Source organism: Brassica napus, chromosome A2 (genome assembly GCF_020379485.1).
Source record: "Brassica napus cultivar Da-Ae chromosome A2, Da-Ae, whole genome shotgun sequence".
NCBI classification, from domain to species: Eukaryota; Viridiplantae; Streptophyta; class Magnoliopsida; order Brassicales; family Brassicaceae; genus Brassica; species Brassica napus.
This window is the reverse complement of record NC_063435.1, coordinates 21,689,470-21,711,397: the sequence shown is the minus strand read 5'-3', so window position 1 is coordinate 21,711,397 and position 21,928 is coordinate 21,689,470. Positions and strand designations below refer to the sequence as shown.

Below are 21,928 nucleotides of genomic sequence, written 5' to 3'. Positions count from 1 at the left end.
TATAAAGGCTAAAACGTAAAGAAACTATAATACAATAACCTAATAACTTTTTAAACAAAAATTAATCTTAAAATATTCTCCTTAGTTTTGTCACTAACCTTTTCCCATTCCAACATGTATAACCTTGCTTATACTTTCTGAAAATATTCTCAGTTTTCTCGTTTCGTAATGCGCAGCAAGTGATTATATAAACGATTATCAACCCGATATGCGCCACAAAACGAAAAATAACAGCTTTTAACCAATCTAGCTTGAGATTTGCAAGCAAACCTGCTTTGCAGGAATCACAACTGTAGCACAAAGTGTTTTGATCATTGCTCCACTGTAGCCAATCTATATCTACACACAAAGCTATGGGACTTATCCAACATTTTGTTGGGAGTTTGCACCAACCCGACTGAAAAATAAACAAATGGTTAGATTTAAATTAAAGTACAATAATAGAACAATACCTTTATCAACTTCTCAAAAAAAAAAGGGCAATTTTCCATAATAGCACTTTTGAAGTTTTTGTCTCCAAAATAGCACCAGAAAGAGAAAGTCACATAAATAACATTCATTAATGGACAAAATGTCTTTAATACCCTTCTTTTAAAATTAATTAAAAAAAAAAATCAGAACAACCTCTCTCTCACGCCAAGCATGGCGATTCTTCTTCTCGACGCGAGGCGACGGCGGCGACCTCGCTGTTGACATCGTCTGATTCATTCACTCCCCGACGACCTCGCCGTTGACATCGTCGCTCGCGTGCCCAGAAGCCACTACCCGACACTCTCCCTCGTCTCCAAGAGTTTCAGGAATCTCACCGCCTCGTCTAAGCTCTACAAGAGGCGATCTCAGCTAGGCATCACCCAACACCGTGTCTACGCCGTCCTACGCAACCGCAGCACCGGTGATTTCAGTTTCTACATCACCCAACAATGTGTCTCTGTTGGTATTCTTCCTTCGGTATTTAGAATTTGCATATGATGTAGTGTTCTCTTCAACTTCTTTTACTGTCTTAATCTAGCTTGGTGGAATCAATTCTCTGTTGGGAGTAGAGTGCTCTTTCAGCATCCCATTGATTAACAAAATTCCCACCTTAATCATGGGTATGGATGTATCTCATGGGTCTCCAGGTCGTGCAGATGTTCCTTCAGTAGCAGCGGTATTGCTTTATTCTTACTTTGCTTGTCCTTTATTTTCCGTCTGTTTACTTTTCATGTCTCAGCCTATGCTGTAAGGTTGTTGGTTCAAAAAACTGGCAGCTGTGAGAAGTCAGTCACAAAAACTGGAAATGATTGATTCGCTCTTCCAACCAGTTGACGACCCTGTGAACGGAGACAACCGGTATCATGAAGTAAGTGGATGCTATTTAGTCAGCTCGATTTTTTGTTAAATCAGGAAGCAACCAGTTATCACAAGATATTTAGGTGTCTTCTCTTTTGCTCTGACCAAATTTCTGTTTCCAACAGTGAATTGTTTGTGGAATTTTTCAAGACAAGCAACGCACGAAAGCCTAAGCAGATTATCATATTCAGGTACTAGCAGAAAACTGTATCGTTTGTTTTGTTGTTTAACCTCCAGTATCTAAAAAATGTTCTTACACAATCATGGGCGTATTGGTTAGGGATGGAGTAAGTGAATCACAGTTCAACCAAGTCTTGAACATTGTGGTGGATCAGATAATAAAGGTCGTGTTTCAAAGTTCCTTGGCCAGATCTGGCTTCTATCAAATTATGTTTCTAGTGAAAGTATTATATTGAACAGTTTGCTTATTTAACACAATGCAGGCGTATCAACGTCTTGGTGAGACCGACGTGCCAAAGTTCACTGTCATTGTGGCTCAGAAAAGACACCACACCAAATTGTTTCAAGCTAAGGGTCATGAAAATGTTCCTGCAGGTAAAGAGGATACGTTTTATCTTCTGCATCAGTCACACTACGATTCAATTTTTGTATCATAACTCTTTTATCATAAAAAATGTTTGTCAGGAACCGTTGTGGACACCAAGATTGTACACCCGACCAACTAAGATTTTTACATGTGTGCCCATGCAGGAATAATAGTAAGTTTTGACTTCTTTAACCTTAAGAGTTTCACTCCTCACTGCATATGTTTATGTTTCACCTTGCTGATCTCCCAGGGAACTTCAAGACCGGCTCACTATCATGTCTTGCTGGATGAGATTGGTTTCTCTCCCGATGAGTTGCAGAACCTCATCCATTCTCTCTCCTATGTGTAAGTCTCTCTACACCCTAATCCTCGCATTCGCAACTTACAAAAAACTCAATTCTAATCTTCTTTAATCATCGGTCCAGCAACCAGCGGAGCACAACGGCAACCTCAATTGGTAAACACACTTCCTTAATCAAATTCTCTTTTATAATAAAACACAAGCTTCTCAATATTCAATGTGTCCCTTCTGTTTGTTTGTTTACTTGTTCTCAATGGCTCCAGTGCGATACGCTCATTTAGCAGCAGCTCAGTTTGCGCAATTCACAAAGTTTGAAGATGTATCAGAGGAGAAAGTTCCGCAGCTTCCGCGTTTGCAGGAGAGAGTCGAAAGCAACATGTTCTTCTGCTGAGTAAATAAATAAATAAATAAATATTAAGTAGACGTAGTTCTGCTTATTCGCTAGCCTAATGAGCTCTCTTAAGAGGAAGCTTATCGTTTTGCATATACGCAATCATCATCTAGCGTACAGTCTTAGGAGTATGAAGAAGGAAGAGCCCTCGTAGAATTTTTTTTTTAAAAGAGGCTCCTAGGCTTAAATTATTCTTAGCCCACGTTTGCTTGTTTACTAAATTATTCTTAGCCCACGTTTGCTTGTTTACTAAATTACTGTAGCTCCTTGATAAATGTCAAGTGCTAGCTTAACATTTTACCAAAAAATAATGAAAATGTCAAGTGCTAGCTCACCTGAGGACTCACCATGATAATAATTATCTCTTTTAGTATCACGAATCCAGATGTGCCATAACTTACCTGGATCATTAAGGATCATGAAACAAGAATTCCGCAGGAGACAATCCTCAAATTTAAGCTATTTTCACACGGTGAAATGGCTCCAAGAGGCAACCGGAAGTATACTTTTGTTTTCTTTTGTTTTTATCACAACTGACTTTCTTCTATGCATATTCTGAAGTAAATATTTTTTTGTTTATTTATGGGTTGGTGGGTAACCGGAATTCAAATTAACTTACTCGACATCGGTTTCTCGCAAAAAAAAAAAACTTACCATTAAACAAAGAACATTAAAGTAAGATAGCTTGAAACATTTTCAATAATTCTATCAAGAAAGTGTTAAATGTGGTATCATTATAAAACACATATGTTATATAGGATAGCTTTTGGCACATTCAGGCTGGGTTTCCAAAAAAATAAAATGAGTATTTTTTTGCATAAGTATGTTTTCGAAGAGAATCAAAAGCGTGTAAGGAATGTTAGACAATCCTTGTTCAGGATGGTTATCCTAATTTGGAACTTAATCTTCCAGAAAAAAACATAATCAAAATCTATAAGAAAATTCACTGACTATAGAAATCAGCAAAATAGAGTTAGTTGTTTACAAAATAGAGAACACATATAAAACAAATAACATTGAAATAGGATAGCTTGAAGAATTTTCAATAATTCTATCGAGAAAGTATTAAATGTGGTATCATTATAAAACACATATTTTATATAGGATAGCTTTTGGCACTTTCAGGATAGGTTTCCAATAAAAAAAATGAGTGTGTTTTCTTGTATAAGTCTGTTTTCAAAGAGAATCAAAAGCTTGTAAGGAATGTTGGACAATCCTTGTTCAGGATGGCTATCCTAAAATGGAATTAATATTCCAAAAAAAACATAATCAAAATCTATAAGAAAATTCATTGGCTATAAAAATCACTAAAATAGAATTAGTTGTCTACAAAATAGAGAACACGTATCAAACAGAGAATATTAAAATAGGATAGCTTGAAGCATTTTCAATAATTCTATCGAGAAAGTGTTAAATGTGGTATCATTATAAAACACATATGTTATATAGGATATCTTTTGGCACTTTCAGGAGGGGTTTCCAGAAAAATAAAATAAATGTGTTTTCTTGCATAAGTCTGTTTTCTAAGAGAATCAAAAGCGTGTAAGGAATGTTAGACAATCCTTGTTCAGGATGGCTATCCTAATTTGGAACTTAATCTTCCAAAAAAGAAAAACATAATTGTTGGGGTTAAAAACGGTTACGACAAATTTAACATTCAAAACGTCCGAGGAAGAAAATAAGAATTTCTCCGAAGAGTATTTTTCGGAAATAGACTCTTTCTTACGAAAAAGCTTTACGGAAGAAAGAATTGAGATGTCCGACGAAAAGCTCTAAACAAGTCGCTACGCAGCGACCGAGCGACCGGGCTCGAGCCAAAGTTCGGTCGCTGTGTAGCGATTGAACCTATCCGAACATCGATACGATACCAGTCCTTGCGTTCTCGTCAAACCTTCGAATGCTATCTCCCGAAGACCGTAGCGAGCTCAGTCCATGTTTCCCGCTATTCTAATTCATCGATCAAACTTCGCGGATTAGAAACCGCGGAAAACTCGTAGTAAACGTGTCGAGTCGGAAGACGGCCCAAAGGGACCTAAAACACGACTCGAGGCCCATCCTACGATTTTTCCTAACCAAAAGCCCGTGAACCACAGCATGGTTCACGCTTGGCCCACGAAGAAGGATAAATGTCAAGTTTCCGCGGATAAATACGGAAGTTTCGAAGATAATTGTGAAGATCGGGAAAAATGGAATATTTCCATTTTTATGCTATGACGGCTTAAGGGCAGAAGAGTAAAAGCGTAAACCGACCTTGGAGCTAGTATATAAGGAGTCCTAGGCGAGGAGCAAGAGAGAGAACTTTTTCAGAGCAAACTTAGCACTTAGAGCAATTTAGGCAATTTTCCGTTTTTGTTATTTCGAGCTGCGACTCAATTAGGTTTAGCCGTCCTAGGGTTGTTAGAACTAGGAATCTCGCCGACAGCTCTCGAGCCCAGGCTTATACCTTGTTGTAACGCTCATACGCAGATTCGGAATAAGATCTACTTTGCTCTCTTTTCGATTTCTTATTTTTATCGTTGTTATTCTCGTGTTCTGATTGCTTGACGTGTGGTAATTAACAGATATCCGGGTTCTCTAGGAAATTAGGGTTTTCCTAGTTTCCTTATTTAAACGGAAATCGACAGTGTGAATTTCGGTTCCCACAATAATCAAAATATATAAGCAAATTCATTGGCTATAGAAATCACCAAAATAGAGTTAGTTATCTACAAAATAGAGAACACATATCAAACAAAGAACATTAAAATAGGATAGCTTTAAGCATTTTCAATAATTGTATCAAGAAAGTGTTAAATGTGGTATAATTATAAAACACATGTTATATAGGATATCTTTTGGCACTTTCAGGCTGGGTTTCCAGAAAAATAAAATGAGTGTATTTTTTTGCATAAGTCTGTTTTCGAAGAGAATCAAAAGCGTGTAAGGAATGTTAGACAATCCTTGTTCAGGATGGCTATCCTAATTTAATTTTCAAAAAAAAAAGAAAAACATAATCAAAATCTATAAGAAAATTCATTGGCTATAAAAATCACCAAAATAGAGTTAGTTGTCTACAAAATAGAGAACACATATCAAACAGAGAACATTAAAATAGGATAACTTGAAGCATTTCAATAATTCTATCAAGAAAGTGTTAAATGTGGTATAATTATAAAACACATATGTTATATAGGATATCTTTTGGCACTTTCAGGATGGGTTTCCAAGAAAAATAAAATGAATGTGTTTTCTTGCATAAGTCTGTTTTCGAAGAGAATCAAAAGCGTGTAAGGAATGTTAGACAATCTTTGTTCAGGATGGCTATCCTAATTTGGAACTTAATCTTCCAAAAAAAAACATAATCAAAATCTATAAGAAAATTCACTAACTATAGAAATCAGCAAAATAGAGTTAGTTGTTTACAAAATAGAGAACACATATAAAACAGATAACATTGAAATATGATAGCTTGAAGAATTTTCAATAATTCTATCGAGAAAGTATTAAATGTGGTATCATTATAAAACACATATGTTATATAGGATAGCTTTTGGCACTTTCAGGATGGGTTTCCAAGAAAAATAAGATGAATGTGTTTTCTTGCAAGTCTGTTTTCGAAGAGAATCAAAAGCGTGTAAGGAATGTTAGACAATCTTTGTTCAGGATGACTATTCTAATTTGGAACTTAATCTTCCAAAAAAACATAAACAAAATCTATAAAAATTCATTGGCTATAGAAATCACCAAAATAGAGTTTATTGTCTACAAAATAGAGAACACATATCAAACCAAGAACATAATAGGATAGCTTGAAGCATTTTCAATAATTCTATCAAGAAAGTGTTAAATGTGGTATCATTATAAAACACATATGTTATATAGGATAACTTTTGGCACTTTCGGGATGGGTTTCCAGAAAAATAAAATAAGTGTGTTTTCTTGCATAAGTCTGTTTTCGAAGAGAATCAAAAGCGTGTAAGAAATGTTAGACAATCCTTGTTCAGGATGGCTATCCTAAATTGGAACTTAATCTTCCAAAAAAAACATAATCAAAATCTATAAGAAAATTCATTGGCTATAAAAATCATCAAATATAGTTAGTTGTCTACAAAATAGAGAACATATATCAAACCGAGAACATTAAAATGGGATAGCTTGAAACATTTTCAATAATTCTATCAAGAGATAGTGTCTACATGACCAAAAAGTTGAATCACATACATGAAAAAGAAGATAATCTCAATTACTTTCGAATAGTACTTTACAGGTTAGGGAATTAAAAGTATATAACAAAGACTTAGGATAAAACTTGTCACATCTAATGTTATTTTCTTTATTTACCAACAAAAGTACTTCATCACACAAAGGATTAAATACTGCCGCCATATAATGAGAACATTATTGAGATATAGTTTAAATATGCTTAGAGATCACGTTGATTTTTAGTTAAAGCCACTACCAAATCAAACCATTGAAGTGGGTGAGTTGTTTATGTCTCTTTCTTTTACTGCTTGAAAATGATCGTTGATCCTTTTTCTCTTTCTGAGTGATGATGATTAGTAAGCAAATCTTGACAGCAAATATAGATTAATACTTTGTAAAACTTTTTAAATTCATTCTGGTGCTGATGTTGATGTTCTGAGCAGCACCACTATATAAAGTTCAAACAAACCACAACACAAAACAGACCAAACCAATTTGAGGTGGTACAGCTGCAACATCCACGAACCAACCTGCAACATCCACGAACACGTCACGTTTGTATCCTTTATGTCTATCCCTGCAGAACAAGAACACTAAGATTCCAAAGAGGACGACAGTAACTCCTGCAATAATGCCAGTTTTTGGCTTGCTTGAATCACTTATTCACCATAGACAAGACACCATCAGCAGAATTAAATTAAAAAACTTTAATACTTTTGAATCTGTTGGAAGTAAAGAAGATATGGTTCAAGCAATGGCGCACAGTAATGTAGCTACCTGAACGGGCAACCTCAGATACACAAGGGTGAGGTTGACCAACACCACAATTCAAGTTGTTTCCTGTGAAACTAAAGTTGATAAAACCATATCAGATCACTGCTAAAGAAAAAACAGATTTAACATAAAGTAGTGGAACATACTTGTATTTTGGGATCTGAAATAGAGTTTGAAGAATCTGGCCATTGAGATTATTGGAATCAAAAAGACTGTAAAAACATAGTTTCAAATTGAATAAGAAAGAGGAGCTTCCAAAAAAAGAAGGGGATCACAGACAGAGAGAGCAGTAACTTACAGATTTATCAGGTTCAGAAGACCAGTGAGTGACACAGGGATAGTCCCGTTAAGTTTGTTCCTACTCAAAGTCCTGCTTGGCCAAATACAACAGCGAATAAAGACGCATGCTAAAATCTGAGAGAGCCATAACTCTGAGAGAGCCATTAGAAATACATGCTGGTATGCAAACTTTCTATTGGAAAACTGGAATTAGCATCACACAAAAGTTTGCACTGCAATGCATAATATATTAGAAACCTTTCTGATGTACCTTGGAAGAGGATAAGTTTCCAGCATTATAAGAAAATGGTGTTCCTTCCTTAAGAAGTTGCATCCCTGCTGATGATGGTGACCAAAACTCTGAATTGTTCACAGACAGAGATCCCCATGGCAGTCGAGCTCGCATATATGACCTAGCCATGTCCAGAGGCGTGGACAATAGCTTAGAAACAAAGAGAGATATGCATTTGAGTTTGTTGAGCATCTTTGAGACCTTCAGCAGCGAAAGAGACTTGATCGAGATTGAATGTCTGATTATAAAGCATGTCGCGTTGTCCTTCATACCTGATAAGAAAGTAATGTAATTGATCAACAATAGCTAATGAACAGAGCTAGCTGTAAACCTAAGAATCCCTTACATTTTCTTCTGCTTCAGAAGCCTCATAGCACGAGCTTTGAGAGCTTGTTGAACAGGACCAGATCGTGTCTTTTGAATCTGCTCTCTGTATTTGCAGAGCTCAACATCAAGTTTTTAATCTTATCATCCACTGATTCTCCTCTTTTATTTATCTGTCAAACATTTACAAAAACCACAATCATCTGATCGGTGATCGAACACACGATTTATACCTAGAGAATAAATATCTCAGTGATTCGGATTCATAATTCTCTACACAGGACATTGCAAAACGATTTGGAGATGAGGGAAACGAGAGAGAGGACGAACCCGATCGGAGGCACGGCTTCTAGATACATCACCACAAAGCTAATATCTGCAATCTAAAGTCTGAGTCATGTAACTTAACACCAGCATCCATAGCTCGGGGACAACAACGACGAACCTGATGACAGCCACAACGGATCTGATGACGACGGATGTACTGACCTGAAGACGGTAGATCTGATGACGACGGAAAGAAACACGGCGGAGCAATGGTATTCTGTCGTAGGTGAAGGACGAGGAAGATGAACACGACGGGATTGTTTCCGACGATTAGATTTTCGATTTTTTTTAATTAATCAAAGGAGAGGGCATAATGGTAAATGATTCCATTTAATGAAATTTATTTTTGTGATTTTGGATCTTGAGTGCTAGTTTGGGAACAAAAACTTGATTTGGTGCTATATAAGGCATTTTCTCAAAAAAAAATCATAGGGCAATTGTCAATAATAGCACATTTGGAAGTTTATGTCTCAAAAATAGCACTAGAAGGAGAAAGTCACAAAAATGACATTCATTAAAGGGTAAAATATCCTTAATACCCTTTGTTTAAAATTAAATAAGCAAACAAAAATAAATAAAAATAAGAAAAATGAAAAAAATGAAAAAAATGAAAAAAAGAAATTTTTTTTTTATAGTTTTAGATTATATGTTTTCAGATTCGAAATTTTTTTAAAAAAACATTTCAAATTTTTTTTTCAAATTTTTTTTTATTTTTTTTTCAAATTTTCTTTTTATAATTTAAAAATACTTTTTGAAACTGTTTTTAAAATTTTTATTTTTTATTTTAGAATTTATTTTTTATAAAATTTTAAACCCTAATTCCAAAATCCCACCCCTTAACTCTAAACCCTAAGGTTTGGATTAATTAACCCAAGGGGTATAAGTGTATATTACCTCTTTAATGAAACCTATTTTTGTGACTTTTAGCCTTGAGTGCTACTTTGGGAACAAAAACTTGGTTTAGTGCTATTCTAGTCTTTTTCTCAAAATCATAACTTTGAATTAGTATTATACTCTAACAACCAATAAATGTGATGACTATATAACAAATACATTAAATATATATTTTTTGGAAAATCTAAAAAGGAATAAAATTAGACTAGATTCTTTTTTTTTGTTCAAGGAAAAACAGTAAATAATAAGACCAAGAAACTTTGACCAAAAGAATAAGACCAACAAACTAGAGAGAGATAGTTTTTTTTTTTTTTTTTTTTTTTTTGAACAACGACTAGAGATAGATCTATACTATACTAAAAGGCAAATATAAGCCATGGAGAGGGTGTCCACGTAGGATAGAAAAATCAACCAATCAGAGAGTCCGAAATTGCCACGTCATCTCATTTATTTTTTCGTAAAAAATGAAAAACAATGCGAAGGAAGGGATCGAACACAGGTTATTATGACATTAATATATGACAGTTACCACTAAGCCATTGAAACTTTCTTGAACACATATACAAGAATCACTAAGTATGTAATCACAAACTCTTATGTACAATTACAATAATATGAATTCAACTTTCAAGACTCGGATACTTTGTTTTGTAAAAAAAAAAAAAAATAAGTGACTAAGCTAATATATTCTTTGAAAGTGTGAGAACATTGAAAAATATGAAAAAGCATAGATTTTTGTTTCTGTGACAAAGTTAAAAATTTTGTAAAAGTAAGTTTAACATATAAATTTTCGTGACAAATATGAAAAAGCATAGATTTTTGTACAATTTTGACAAAACAACTCAAAACATAGTTCTCTAATGTCTTAATAAAATTTTATTTAAGGGTGCAATAATTAAATATATCAATTCAATAAATTTTATAATTTATAGACAAAACAATAACACAACAAATTTTGAAACATTTGTTTAATCTATCGATTTCTTTCATGAGAATCCAACTGATCAAGATAAAAAACAATTAGATTTACAAATATTTAATTACCATTTTATTCAATTTTGATTAATTTTAAATGGTAATAATGTATCTTTTTGAAGTTACAAAAAATAATGTTCTTTCTTTATTACACTAGCATTATATATAGATTCTATATACACAAATAAATATAATATAACAACATAAGATTGCTTTCCCCGATTCATATGAAAACTTTTTAAGTTATCCACCAAAGCAAATTAATTAAATCAATCAAATTGTTAGAATACAACAAATTAATATATAATTTTATTTTAAATTAAATTTTTTAAAGTTGTATTTTCATTAAAAACAAAATAATAAATAAGTAAAAATGATTTGATGGTAATTTTTATGACATATATATATATATATATATCAATTCAGTGAAAGAAATATAAGCTTAATATGGAAAAAATCTTAAATACAAAAAACTCTAAAAATTAACAAAAAAACTAACAAAAATTAAACTATGATATCACTTAAAAGCTTCTTAGACAATATTAATAAAATATTTTAGCAATAATTAGACAAATTTGATTTTTTTTTGCCAGCCAAAATTTTATTATTAATTAGCATCAATTATTTCAAGATGTTTAAGAAAAGATGGACAAAAAAATAGGATGGACATAAATAATATATGAACTATGAATAGTGCTTTGTAAAGCTGACTTAGATAACACATCTGCACATCCATTTCCAGTCTTTTTTGATGCCTAAATTCAATTACTTTAGAGTAGTTATTTCATAAAGAGATCGTATGAGATATTGTTTTGATATTCAGATTTGTTTCTTAACTTTTAAGAAGATTGATAACTGTAAAATGTCTTATTCGAATATGATATGTCTATAACCGAGTCCCCAACATGAGACAAGGTTGTTTAACAAGTAAATAATTTTATTTTTCTTATATTATATAATAAATATATATTATTTACTGATAATAAAAATATAGTTATTCATCTATCTATACTATACTAAAAGGCAAATATAAGCCATGGAGAGGGTGTCCACGTAGGATAGAAAAATCAACCAATCAGAGAGTCCGAAATTGCCACGTCATCTCATTTATTTTTTCGTAAAAAATGAAAAACAATGCGAAGGAAGGGATCGAACACAGGTTATTATGACATTAATATATGACAGTTACCACTAAGCCATTGAAACTTTCTTGAACACATATACAAGAATCACTAAGTATGTAATCACAAACTCTTATGTACAATTACAATAATATGAATTCAACTTTCAAGACTCGGATACTTTGTTTTGTAAAAAAAAAAAAAATAAGTGACTAAGCTAATATATTCTTTGAAAGTGTGAGAACATTGAAAAATATGAAAAAGCATAGATTTTTGTTTCTGTGACAAAGTTAAAAATTTTGTAAAAGTAAGTTTAACATATAAATTTTCGTGACAAATATGAAAAAGCATAGATTTTTGTACAATTTTGACAAAACAACTCAAAACATAGTTCTCTAATGTCTTAATAAAATTTTATTTAAGGGTGCAATAATTAAATATATCAATTCAATAAATTTTATAATTTATAGACAAAACAATAACACAACAAATTTTGAAACATTTGTTTAATCTATCGATTTCTTTTCATGAGAATCCAACTGATCAAGATAAAAAACAATTAGATTTACAAATATTTAATTACCATTTTATTCAATTTTGATTAATTTTAAATGGTAATAATGTATCTTTTTGAAGTTACAAAAAATAATGTTCTTTCTTTATTACACTAGCATTATATATAGATTCTATATACACAAATAAATATAATATAACAACATAAGATTGCTTTCCCCGATTCATATGAAAACTTTTTAAGTTATCCACCAAAGCAAATTAATTAAATCAATCAAATTGTTAGAATACAACAAATTAATATATAATTTTATTTTAAATTAATTTTTTAAAGTTGTATTTTCATTAAAAACAAAATAATAAATAAGTAAAAATGATTTGATGGTAATTTTTATGACATATATATATATATATATATCAATTCAGTGAAAGAAATATAAGCTTAATATGGAAAAAATCTTAAATACAAAAAACTCTAAAAATTAACAAAAAAACTAACAAAAATTAAACTATGATATCACTTAAAAGCTTCTTAGACAATATTAATAAAATATTTTAGCAATAATTAGACAAATTTGATTTTTTTTTGCCAGCCAAAATTTTATTATTAATTAGCATCAATTATTTCAAGATGTTTAAGAAAAGATGGACAAAAAAATAGGATGGACATAAATAATATATGAACTATGAATAGTGCTTTGTAAAGCTGACTTAGATAACACATCTGCACATCCATTTCCAGTCTTTTTTGATGCCTAAATTCAATTACTTTAGAGTAGTTATTTCATAAAGAGATCGTATGAGATATTGTTTTGATATTCAGATTTGTTTCTTAACTTTTAAGAAGATTGATAACTGTAAAATGTCTTATTCGAATATGATATGTCTATAACCGAGTCCCCAACATGAGACAAGGTTGTTTAACAAGTAAATAATTTTATTTTTCTTATATTATATAATAAATATATATTATTTACTGATAATAAAAATATAGTTATTCATCTATCACATATATCTATGCAAATATGCGAATCAAGTACAACAATCAAACAACATAATGATTTTCACAAAGAAAATTTAAAAAAATATATTTATGTTATGTAGTCTTATTTTATATTCTTAAAATAATGTAATACAATATTATACATTATTTTTTTAGAATTGAGAAATACATATAATATCTTATCCGCGCGTAGCGCGGTTAAAAACTCTAGTAGTTTAATAATAATGAAATGAAAATTCCAAGAAAAGGCCAATGAGAAGGTTGACCCAACGTATCTTAGCCTCGGACTTAAGGTTGGTAAATAGGTTCGGGTTTTAAACTAAGGCAATTTTAGGCTCTGGATTTAGGTTCGGTAAGTCGACATTGGGAGGATTAGAAGTTCGAACGACTCTCCTCGTTTCTCTTCGCTTTCAAAGAACCCCATCTCTCTCGCTTTCTTCCTCACATTCTCTCTCTACAATCCTTTTAACCTATTTCTACAAAAGTGACTCTGAAAAGCCAGATCCTTTACTGCATTCTCGAAAATGGCGATCGAAAACCACGAGAACCCAAATCGCAGAAGAAGCATGGTACGTTCAATATCATTACATTCTTGACTCTGTTTTCCATTGTCCACTCTGTTTTTCAATGTCTACTCGCAATGCATTATCGATTCTAAGATTTGGGTTGTTGCTATTGAACTGAAATTTCCACTGGAAACAAGAAAAGTTTTAGTCTTTCCAACATTACTTTCCAGATTTTCAAATTCCAGTTTCTACTGAAAATGCTCTGTTTTGTGTATAAAAGAACGTCAATGCTCTGTTTTGATATGTGGAAGGTGTTTCTGTTAGATTAACGAGTGATCTTGTTTATCTCAGGGAGGTGGTGGACCAGAGGAAGAAGAGAACCAGTGGCCTCCATGGCTGAAACCATTACTGAAAGAAAACTTCTTTGCTCAATGCAACTTTCATGGACACTCACCTAAAAACGAATGCAACATGTATTGTTTGGACTGCACTAATGGCGGCTCCCTTTGCCCTCTCTGTCTTGAACACCACAAAGATCATCGTACCATCCAGGTGCGTCGCGTTTCAAGGAGGATCCAGACGTTCTCATATATAGATTGCATTTGGAAGAAACTTGATTTTTGAATGTTACTGCTCTTGATTTGGGCAGATAAGGAGATTGTCCTATCACGATGTGATAAGGGTCAACGAGATTCAGATGCATTTAGATATCTTGAGCGTTCAGACGTATGTGAACAACAGCGCAAAGGTTGTGTTTTTGAATGAAAGGCCTCAGCTTGAGCGCGTTAGAGGAGTTAGAGTTACTAATGCCTGCGATGTCTGTTCTCGTGGCCTTGCTGACGATTGCTTTTGCTTCTGCTCTCTTGGCTGCAAGGTACAACATTACCCAATCATCTTTCTTGTTCTGTTTTTCTTTTTGTGATAAAAAGGACGAATCTTTGGTGTTAAGTTGGGTTAAAATTGCTAATTTATTAGTTGAATTCCTCTGTTTTCGTGATTTCTTGTTTATTAACAGAGAAAAGTGTGAGACTTTTGATTTGGGTCTTCTTTATTAATAGGTAGCAGGAGCTTCTAGAAGCTTTGAGAAGGGAGTGAAGCATACTCTAACGGAATTAGAGAGTTCAAACAACAGTTCAGGAGTAGAGGATAGCATTCCAAGTCTCCAGAGTTTAATCACATCAACACCACAACGTCCTACTTCTACTTCTTTGAGAAAAAGACCAAGAAAGGGTATCCCTCACCGATCTCTACTGCAATGAGTTTAGATCGCAAAGAAGCAGGAGGTTGTGTTACATTCCAAGGCTTCTTATTCTATATTAGACATCCTGAAAAGAGATAGTAGCTCAATACAAGACACAACATAAATGGTTTTAACATTGGTCTTACTCCAAAGGAGGGCCTTTGGTTTGTAGTCATCTAATTAGTAAGTGTATATATTCTTGTATATTCTCAATGTGATGATGCAAATGAGGCTAGACAAGGAGTAATACAAGACACAACATAAAAGGTTCTCACATTCCCATTTCATTTTATCAGACTCAAATATAATAATAATAATATTAACAAATGCGAAATTTTGCAAACCCAAACCAAAGATATTTACAAAAGATTCTTCCAGTTACACAAAATGTTCTGGTAGTGCATATATATAAAATTAAAAAAAGACTACATGGGTCAAAACGTAAAGACACTAAATTAGGACACAACAGTTTTGCAACTTAATTTCCCATCCGTATCAGAGTATCATGTATAACCCTGCTTATACTTTCTGAAAATATCCTCACTTCTCGAGTTTCGTAATGCACAGCAACCGATTATATAAATGATTATCAACCCGATAAGCGCCACAAGGAGAAAAATATCTGCTTTTAACCAATCTATCTTGAGATTTGCGAGCAAACCAGCTTTGCAGGAATTACAACCGTAGCACAGAGTGTTTTGATCATTGCTCCATTGTAGACAATCCATATCTACATGCAATGATATAGGACTTATCCAGTATGTAGCGTTCACGAACGTGTAGCCACATTTTGTTGGAGGCTTGCAGCAACCAGACTGAAAAATAAACAAACGGTTAGATTTAAATAAAACTAAAATGTGAGAAAAAGTTATTCGGAGTGTCTTTTTTGCCGGTCCTGAACATAAATAAATGAATTATTAGTTTTGAACACTAAATATTTTAAGAGTTTGTATAAATAGATATAAACTTCCAAATTGCTTTAATATTTTCTATTTTTTTTTTGTAAATTGTCTTTGGCATTTTAATCAACACATCATACAGAAATTAATTTTAATTATTTTTCTAGTTTTTGTTAGGACAAGCATGTAAGAGCATGTTAAATGGCAGTTGGAAATAGCGTTAATACTTCTTTCGAAAGTGAATTAGAAGCTATATTAATGGCAATGCAACATGCTTGGAGTAGGGGTTATTCAAAAGTCTGTATTGAATCAGATAATAAAAAAGCTGTGGATATAATCAAGAAAAAATGACTAGGATAGCACTAAAAATATTTTTGTCACAAATATAGCCTCTAAAAATAAAAATGACCAAAATAGCACTTAATGTTTTATCAAAAGATATAAATATGCACTTATACTCCAATGGTAAATTAATTTAAAAATTAAGGTTTAGAGTTAAGGGGTGGGGTTTAGGATTTAGGGTTAAGGGTTTAGAGTTTAGGGTTTAGGGTTTAGAGTTTAGGTTTTATGGTTTAGAGTTGGGGAGTGGAGTTTTGGGGATAAAATTTCAAATTTTGAAAAATAAAAAAATTTAAATTTTTCAAAAGATAAAATACTATTTTGGTCATTTTAGTTTTTGAGGACTATTTTTGTGACATAAACTTAGAAATGTGCTATTTTGGAGATTTGCCCTATAATCAATGGACTAACTCTCCATTTTAATGCTTATAATTGGAAACGGGAGATTCAGTGGTGGAAACAACAGTTTCATGATCTGCAAGTCCAATGGATTGAAAGAGAAGACAACAAAGTGGCTGACAAATTGGCGAAGTATCAGATTGAAGACAATGTTTCTTTCAAATTTCATTACTATGTTCCTAGATTCATAACTACTGAAATTCATAATGACTATGTAAGTTCAACATAAGCTTAATAAAGTTAGTGTTTAAAAACAATGGAAGTCTCTAAAATACACTTACTTGAATGGGACTAAGATAAGCATTGAAGAAATCTTGAGCCAAAGTGAACCTCTGGTTTAAGTCAGGACAAATACTAGTAGTACTCAGACAACTTCGAATCCTTTCCCATTTATAAGATCTGTGAACTCGTCGACGTAAGAAACCAGAAAAATCTTCAAGACTATACTCAAGATAAGCTCTGCTTGGTTGTGGACGACCAGAGCCTCTGAGGGTAACCATGTAAATAAATCCGACAAGAACACCTAAAAGTACGATGAGAGCAAGCATGGCAATTAAGTAAACAACGAGGAGCCAAGTGATCCTCCAGAACCCTCCTATGAGACCAGCGAGACCCACAAGAAGTATCAAGATTCCTAGTATTATTACTGGCCATTGAAGAAGCATGAAGCAGGAGTTTACTGTTCCGGTGGTGAGCCAGATTCCGGCGCCGATGATCGGAATTGAGAAGAGGACGGCGATGAAGTTTATGCAACCGATTATATTGTTTCTCAAAGGCATGTTTTGTTTGTTTGTTTGTTTGGTTTGAGAAACAGATACAGGATGAACGTAATAACTTAGAGTACGAGAGCTCAAATAAATAGCACAACGACACAAGAGCAAGAGAGAGGTGAATAGTGTGTTATGTACAATGTTTTTGTTAGTTTTAGAGGATGATAATAACTCGGAGGTGAAATGTATTGTATATCAATGGGATAACGTAACTATTTGAAAAGAAGATGGAATCATTTTCCTTACATTAGCTATTCTGACTTTATCTTTTTTTTTTTTTGGTGTAAAGAAATCACCACCTATTTATTACATGTTTGTATATAATCATCAGAATTAGTATATATTTTCAAAAAATTAAAATCTTATATATGAGATTTTAGTAAAGCCATATATATATGATCTTTCCTTTAGTGTTTTAAGTAGATGACAAATCTTATTTAATATTTCTTATCTTACTGATATTTAAGGTGAGTAACATATGATCTTTCCTTTAGTGTTTTAAGCAAAATTATGAAATAAGTTATTTTAAATAACAACGTTTCCTTTGAAAACATATCTACATTTTTCATCAAGTCTTGCTCAGCCTACTGATCATGTTTGTGCTTTTAGAAAATGATAGATCTTTTGCCAGAATTTGGTGCAAGACTGATGATATTGATTCTTGAGTGTCTTTACAATAATTAATTAACTTTTTCTTACAGTTTGTATAAGATGTTTGATAAAAGTTGTTAGTGATATTAATTATAAACACGCCATTTAAACATAAAATCACAAAATTAGAAGTATAATAAAAAACGTAACAAGAAATATATAAATACAATTGCTAATTTTCTAATAACAATGAAAATCTCCAAATAAGCAAATATCATATATTTTTCTGAATGCAATGCACTTACTGAAAAATTGACGTTTCTTTACTAACAGAAAAATAGAAGCATCTATATTAATTAGTATTTTTGTATGGATGCATCCTTGAGTGGATACATCTGCACTTGCTTGAATTTGGAAAAGTACATTTTATACTTCACGAAAATGCGTAAGCAATATCTATTTTTGGTGTTACATTACAATATTAATTCATTGTTCTCTTATCAAACCATTTACAACGGATGTTTTGGATAAATTGTTGAACTCATACAATAAAGATATTGAAATATATAAAAACAACTTGGATATAGTTAAATTCTAAGAAAAACACAGTTAAATTTGTTTAATCTTTTTTTCGAACAACTAAATTTGTTTAATCTATTGTCAATAATCTATTGTCAATTTTTTTTTGTTTAATCTGCTGAATAAAAAAGTTGGGACCAACAACGTCATATGGCAAACTCTAAAACGACAAAAAGCTGACCCACGAATATGTTAATTTCCATTGAGTAATTTGATGTATACATTAGTTATTAAAATCTTTAAAATTGATTAAAAATATTAGTTAATTTAATTATTCAAGATTAATTATTTTATAATAAAAGTAAACTTATATTTTTAGTTTCAAAATTTATTATTTATATTTTGTAAGTAGATGTTTATTCTATTTTATTTAGACATAAACAAATTTTTATAATCAATAATTGTCATTAATATGCAATTACAAAATATATGTAAAAAATATGAAATAAAAATAGAATAGTGAAATGTTGAATTTTATTAAAAATATTGTAGACTATAAAATTGAATGTGTATTAAGCTATTAGATGCAAAAATTATAAAAGATGATATAGAATGTTAAAAGTTCATTAAAAAAAACTGAAAACAAAATATATTGTACACAGACTATAATCTAGATATTAGATTTTGAATCATGCTTTCTAAACATGGATTTATTTTTAAGATTAAATATATTTTTTTAATAAATTCTGTATAAGATAGTGGTTAGGTTTGACAACATTTATCCGGAACCGCGAACCGAATCGTGCTAAACTGAAAAACTGAAACCCAAAATTGAACTAAATTTCATAAATAACCGAGTAGATCATATGTCTTTGGAACCAAATTTAAAAGTGAAGATTTCTGATCTCTGTGGAATTAAATACTGGGGAATATATTCCACCAAAATAAGCTATAAGAGATTTGTTTCTCAGAAGTGAACTGATCTCAAGTCATTATATATGTTGCTGAACCTGCGTAGAGTTTATGAACAGTTCATAGCTAGAATCTTGTACAGAAGCTATCTGTTTCAATCAAACCAATCCTAAGCTAATACATCTCTCCAGCCAAAATCCACCCAAAAGTTATATTTACAAGAGAGAAAAAACAAGAATCTTTACGTAAGGACGACACAAGAAACTGTTTTACATACTTTTCACCACATGTTGATATGAAAAGACTAATTAATCAGACGTTTACACTATAACTTGAGATGTCGGAAGATAGGACTCCATTGATGCAGACGAAAGAAACTTTCCTCTAATCTCTATAGTACCTATCAGTGTCCTAAGGATCCGCTATTGCATTGCTCTTTATAGCAGCTTTGATTTTGTGATGCGTCTTCCTTGCTGCCTGGTAAGATACCGTCATCCGTAACCCCGACAACACAGCTCGTCTAGCCGACGACGGAATCTTCATTCCTTTATTGTAACACAACAATAACAGCTTCGAAGCGCACACAAGCCGCCCATCTTTGCATAGATTATGCACAACAGAAGTGTAAGTATACTCATCTCTAATCTCCATCGACGAAAACAACCTCATCGCACGGTCTACATGACCCGCTTTGCACAACCCATCAATCAAACAGTTACAGGTGACAACACTCGGCTGCATCCCCATCTCTCCCAAACAAGCCAAATGCTTCTCAGCTCCTCCCGTATGTCCAATGCTCAACAAACCATTGACTATAATCGTATGCGTGTAGTCATCAGGCTTCAATCCTTTACTCTCAATCTCCTCCAGTAAATCATCCACTGCATCCAAGTCCCCGTCTTTAAAATACAGATTCAACAACGTGTTGTACGAAACAATATCTCCACTCCGTCTACCGCTTCTCACCAGCTCATGCATACATTGATACGCCTCCTCTGCTCTCCCTGTCTTAATCAAAGCACTAACAACTGCACAACTCGCGTACCCGTCAAAGGTATACCCTTCCTTCTTCATCTTCAAGAAAAGCTTAAGCCCTTTCTCAATCATCTTCGTCTTAAAGTACATTTTAAGCATCGTCGTGTACGTAACAGCATTAGGAGTGTACCCCGCTCTCTCAAGCTCCCTCAGCATCCAATTCGCGGAGCTAACTCTTCTTGATTTACAAAGACCGTTGATGAGAATGTTGTAAGTCATGAGCTCGGGTTTAACCCGGCTCTTTACATGCTTAAACAGCTCAATAGCATTATCTATGTGACCGCTCTTGCAAAGCGCGTCGAGAAGAATGTTGTAAGTGTCAACACCAGGAGACAGCCCAGCGTCATGAACATTTTCGTTCAGAATCCGAAACGCGTCTCCGTGTCTCCCGACCCTGAAGTAGAGAGAGATGAGAGTGTTGTAACTCAACATGTCTGGAGATAAACCTGAGCGAAGCATTTCGTCGAACAGTTGGTGGGCGCGGGTTAACGAGAGCTGTTTCGCAGCTCCGGAGATGAGTGAGTTGTATGTAGAGACGTCTGGTTTGATTCCGGCATCTCTCATACGATGTGTTACGGCGTAAGCTTCGTCGATGCCAACGAGACGAGAGTAGCCGTTGATTAAGGTGTTGTAAGTGACGACGTTGGGGAGGACGCCTAGTCTGATTCCGTCTATGAGTAATGATTCTGCTTTCTGCAAGTTTCGAGATTTGCAGAGGGAATCGATGCAGATGTTTAGTAGCTTCGTGGAGGTTTTCATTAATCCATGAACCATTTTTGTCCATGAGTGGTGGGAAAAGGTACGGTTTTAAAGTGGTTTTGTAAGTATGGAAACGTGAGGATCACGGGTTTTGATAGATATGGAAAAAGAAAATCAAGATTTCAGAATTAACGAAAACATAAAGAATTCAAAAGAGATTACAAATGTAAAATGGTTCTTAAATAATAATGGAGATTATCTTCTTTTTTTTCTCTTTTATAAGAAATATCATTTATCTATTTTACTTTATATTTAAAAGAATCCATTAGAACTATGGCTGGATCTGAAATTATGGGACTTAAAACATTTCTTTAAGAACTTTTATAAGAATTTTTCTTTTTATGATTTGGGAGCTTATGCCATATAAACAAATCTCTAAAAAATTTGGAGACTATTATAGTTATATATGTATACCGGTTAAGTGTAATCCGGGTAGTTGGTTTAGTTTCCTTTAGCTTAAACCAGCTATATATAAGCTTGATTGTAGAGTGTAACAAATTAACAAGATCAATAATATCATTCTTTTTACAAATTCAATCGAGCTCTTCTCGTCATCATCTTCCTTGTGATTGAGCTATCAAAACATCTAATATGGTATCAAAGCCACTCTGATTCGTGTTCTTCCGCTTCATTTCATTCTTCGATTAGCTCAAATCACCTCCTTTTCTTCGATCATGAGCGTTCTTTTTCATCCGTTGATGATCAAC

The 21,928-nt window shown here is 32.9% G+C and overlaps 4 protein-coding genes across 23 annotated transcripts; 1 reads left to right on the top strand and 3 right to left on the bottom strand.

Moving 5' to 3' along the window:
* The first annotated feature begins 600 nt into the window (after positions 1-600).
* On the top strand, positions 601-15,216 carry LOC106440409 (protein RGF1 INDUCIBLE TRANSCRIPTION FACTOR 1-like). 13 transcript variants are annotated; one of them, XM_048760330.1, is made up of 13 exons: positions 601-930; positions 1,010-1,147; positions 1,248-1,339; positions 1,455-1,520; positions 1,610-1,673; positions 1,773-1,884; positions 1,975-2,048; positions 2,127-2,221; positions 2,302-2,333; positions 13,738-13,821; positions 14,110-14,310; positions 14,408-14,632; positions 14,817-15,216. In XM_048760330.1, exons 10-13 carry the CDS (start codon positions 13,777-13,779, stop codon positions 15,015-15,017), a joined length of 672 nt encoding a protein of 223 aa, XP_048616287.1. In that variant the 5' UTR covers positions 601-930; positions 1,010-1,147; positions 1,248-1,339; positions 1,455-1,520; positions 1,610-1,673; positions 1,773-1,884; positions 1,975-2,048; positions 2,127-2,221; positions 2,302-2,333; positions 13,738-13,776; the 3' UTR covers positions 15,018-15,216. The 13 variants fall into 13 exon arrangements, 9 of the variants coding, with proteins under 9 accessions (XP_048616287.1, XP_048616291.1, XP_048616294.1 ...); XM_048760334.1 differs by having other exon boundaries at positions 1,224-1,339; XM_048760337.1 differs by having other exon boundaries at positions 1,211-1,339.
* Positions 7,118-8,999, bottom strand: LOC125588684 (probable LRR receptor-like serine/threonine-protein kinase At5g10290). 8 transcript variants are annotated; one of them, XM_048760353.1, is made up of 8 exons: positions 8,865-8,999; positions 8,750-8,795; positions 8,442-8,592; positions 8,075-8,367; positions 7,823-7,894; positions 7,671-7,736; positions 7,528-7,598; positions 7,118-7,409 (listed from the first exon to the last, which is right to left on the bottom strand). In XM_048760353.1, the coding sequence occupies exons 4-8, from the start codon at positions 8,098-8,100 to the stop codon at positions 7,210-7,212; spliced, it is 435 nt and encodes a 144-aa protein (XP_048616310.1). In that variant the 5' UTR covers positions 8,101-8,367; positions 8,442-8,592; positions 8,750-8,795; positions 8,865-8,999; the 3' UTR covers positions 7,118-7,209. The 8 variants fall into 8 exon arrangements, with proteins under 8 accessions (XP_048616310.1, XP_048616308.1, XP_048616316.1 ...); XM_048760351.1 differs by having other exon boundaries at positions 8,750-8,998; XM_048760359.1 differs by having other exon boundaries at positions 7,118-7,327; positions 8,750-8,998.
* On the bottom strand, positions 14,966-19,471 carry LOC125588688 (protein TORNADO 2-like). The gene is made up of 2 exons (XM_048760379.1): positions 16,917-19,471; positions 14,966-15,813 (listed from the first exon to the last, which is right to left on the bottom strand). The coding sequence occupies exons 1-2, from the start codon at positions 17,412-17,414 to the stop codon at positions 15,502-15,504; spliced, it is 810 nt and encodes a 269-aa protein (XP_048616336.1). The 5' UTR covers positions 17,415-19,471; the 3' UTR covers positions 14,966-15,501.
* A 93-nt stretch (positions 19,472-19,564) lies between these two features.
* Positions 19,565-21,435, bottom strand: LOC106436404 (pentatricopeptide repeat-containing protein At5g46680). The gene has a single exon (XM_048760328.1). The coding sequence runs from the start codon at positions 21,234-21,236 to the stop codon at positions 19,839-19,841; it is 1,398 nt and encodes a 465-aa protein (XP_048616285.1). The 5' UTR covers positions 21,237-21,435; the 3' UTR covers positions 19,565-19,838.
* Positions 21,436-21,928: the final 493 nt, after the last annotated feature.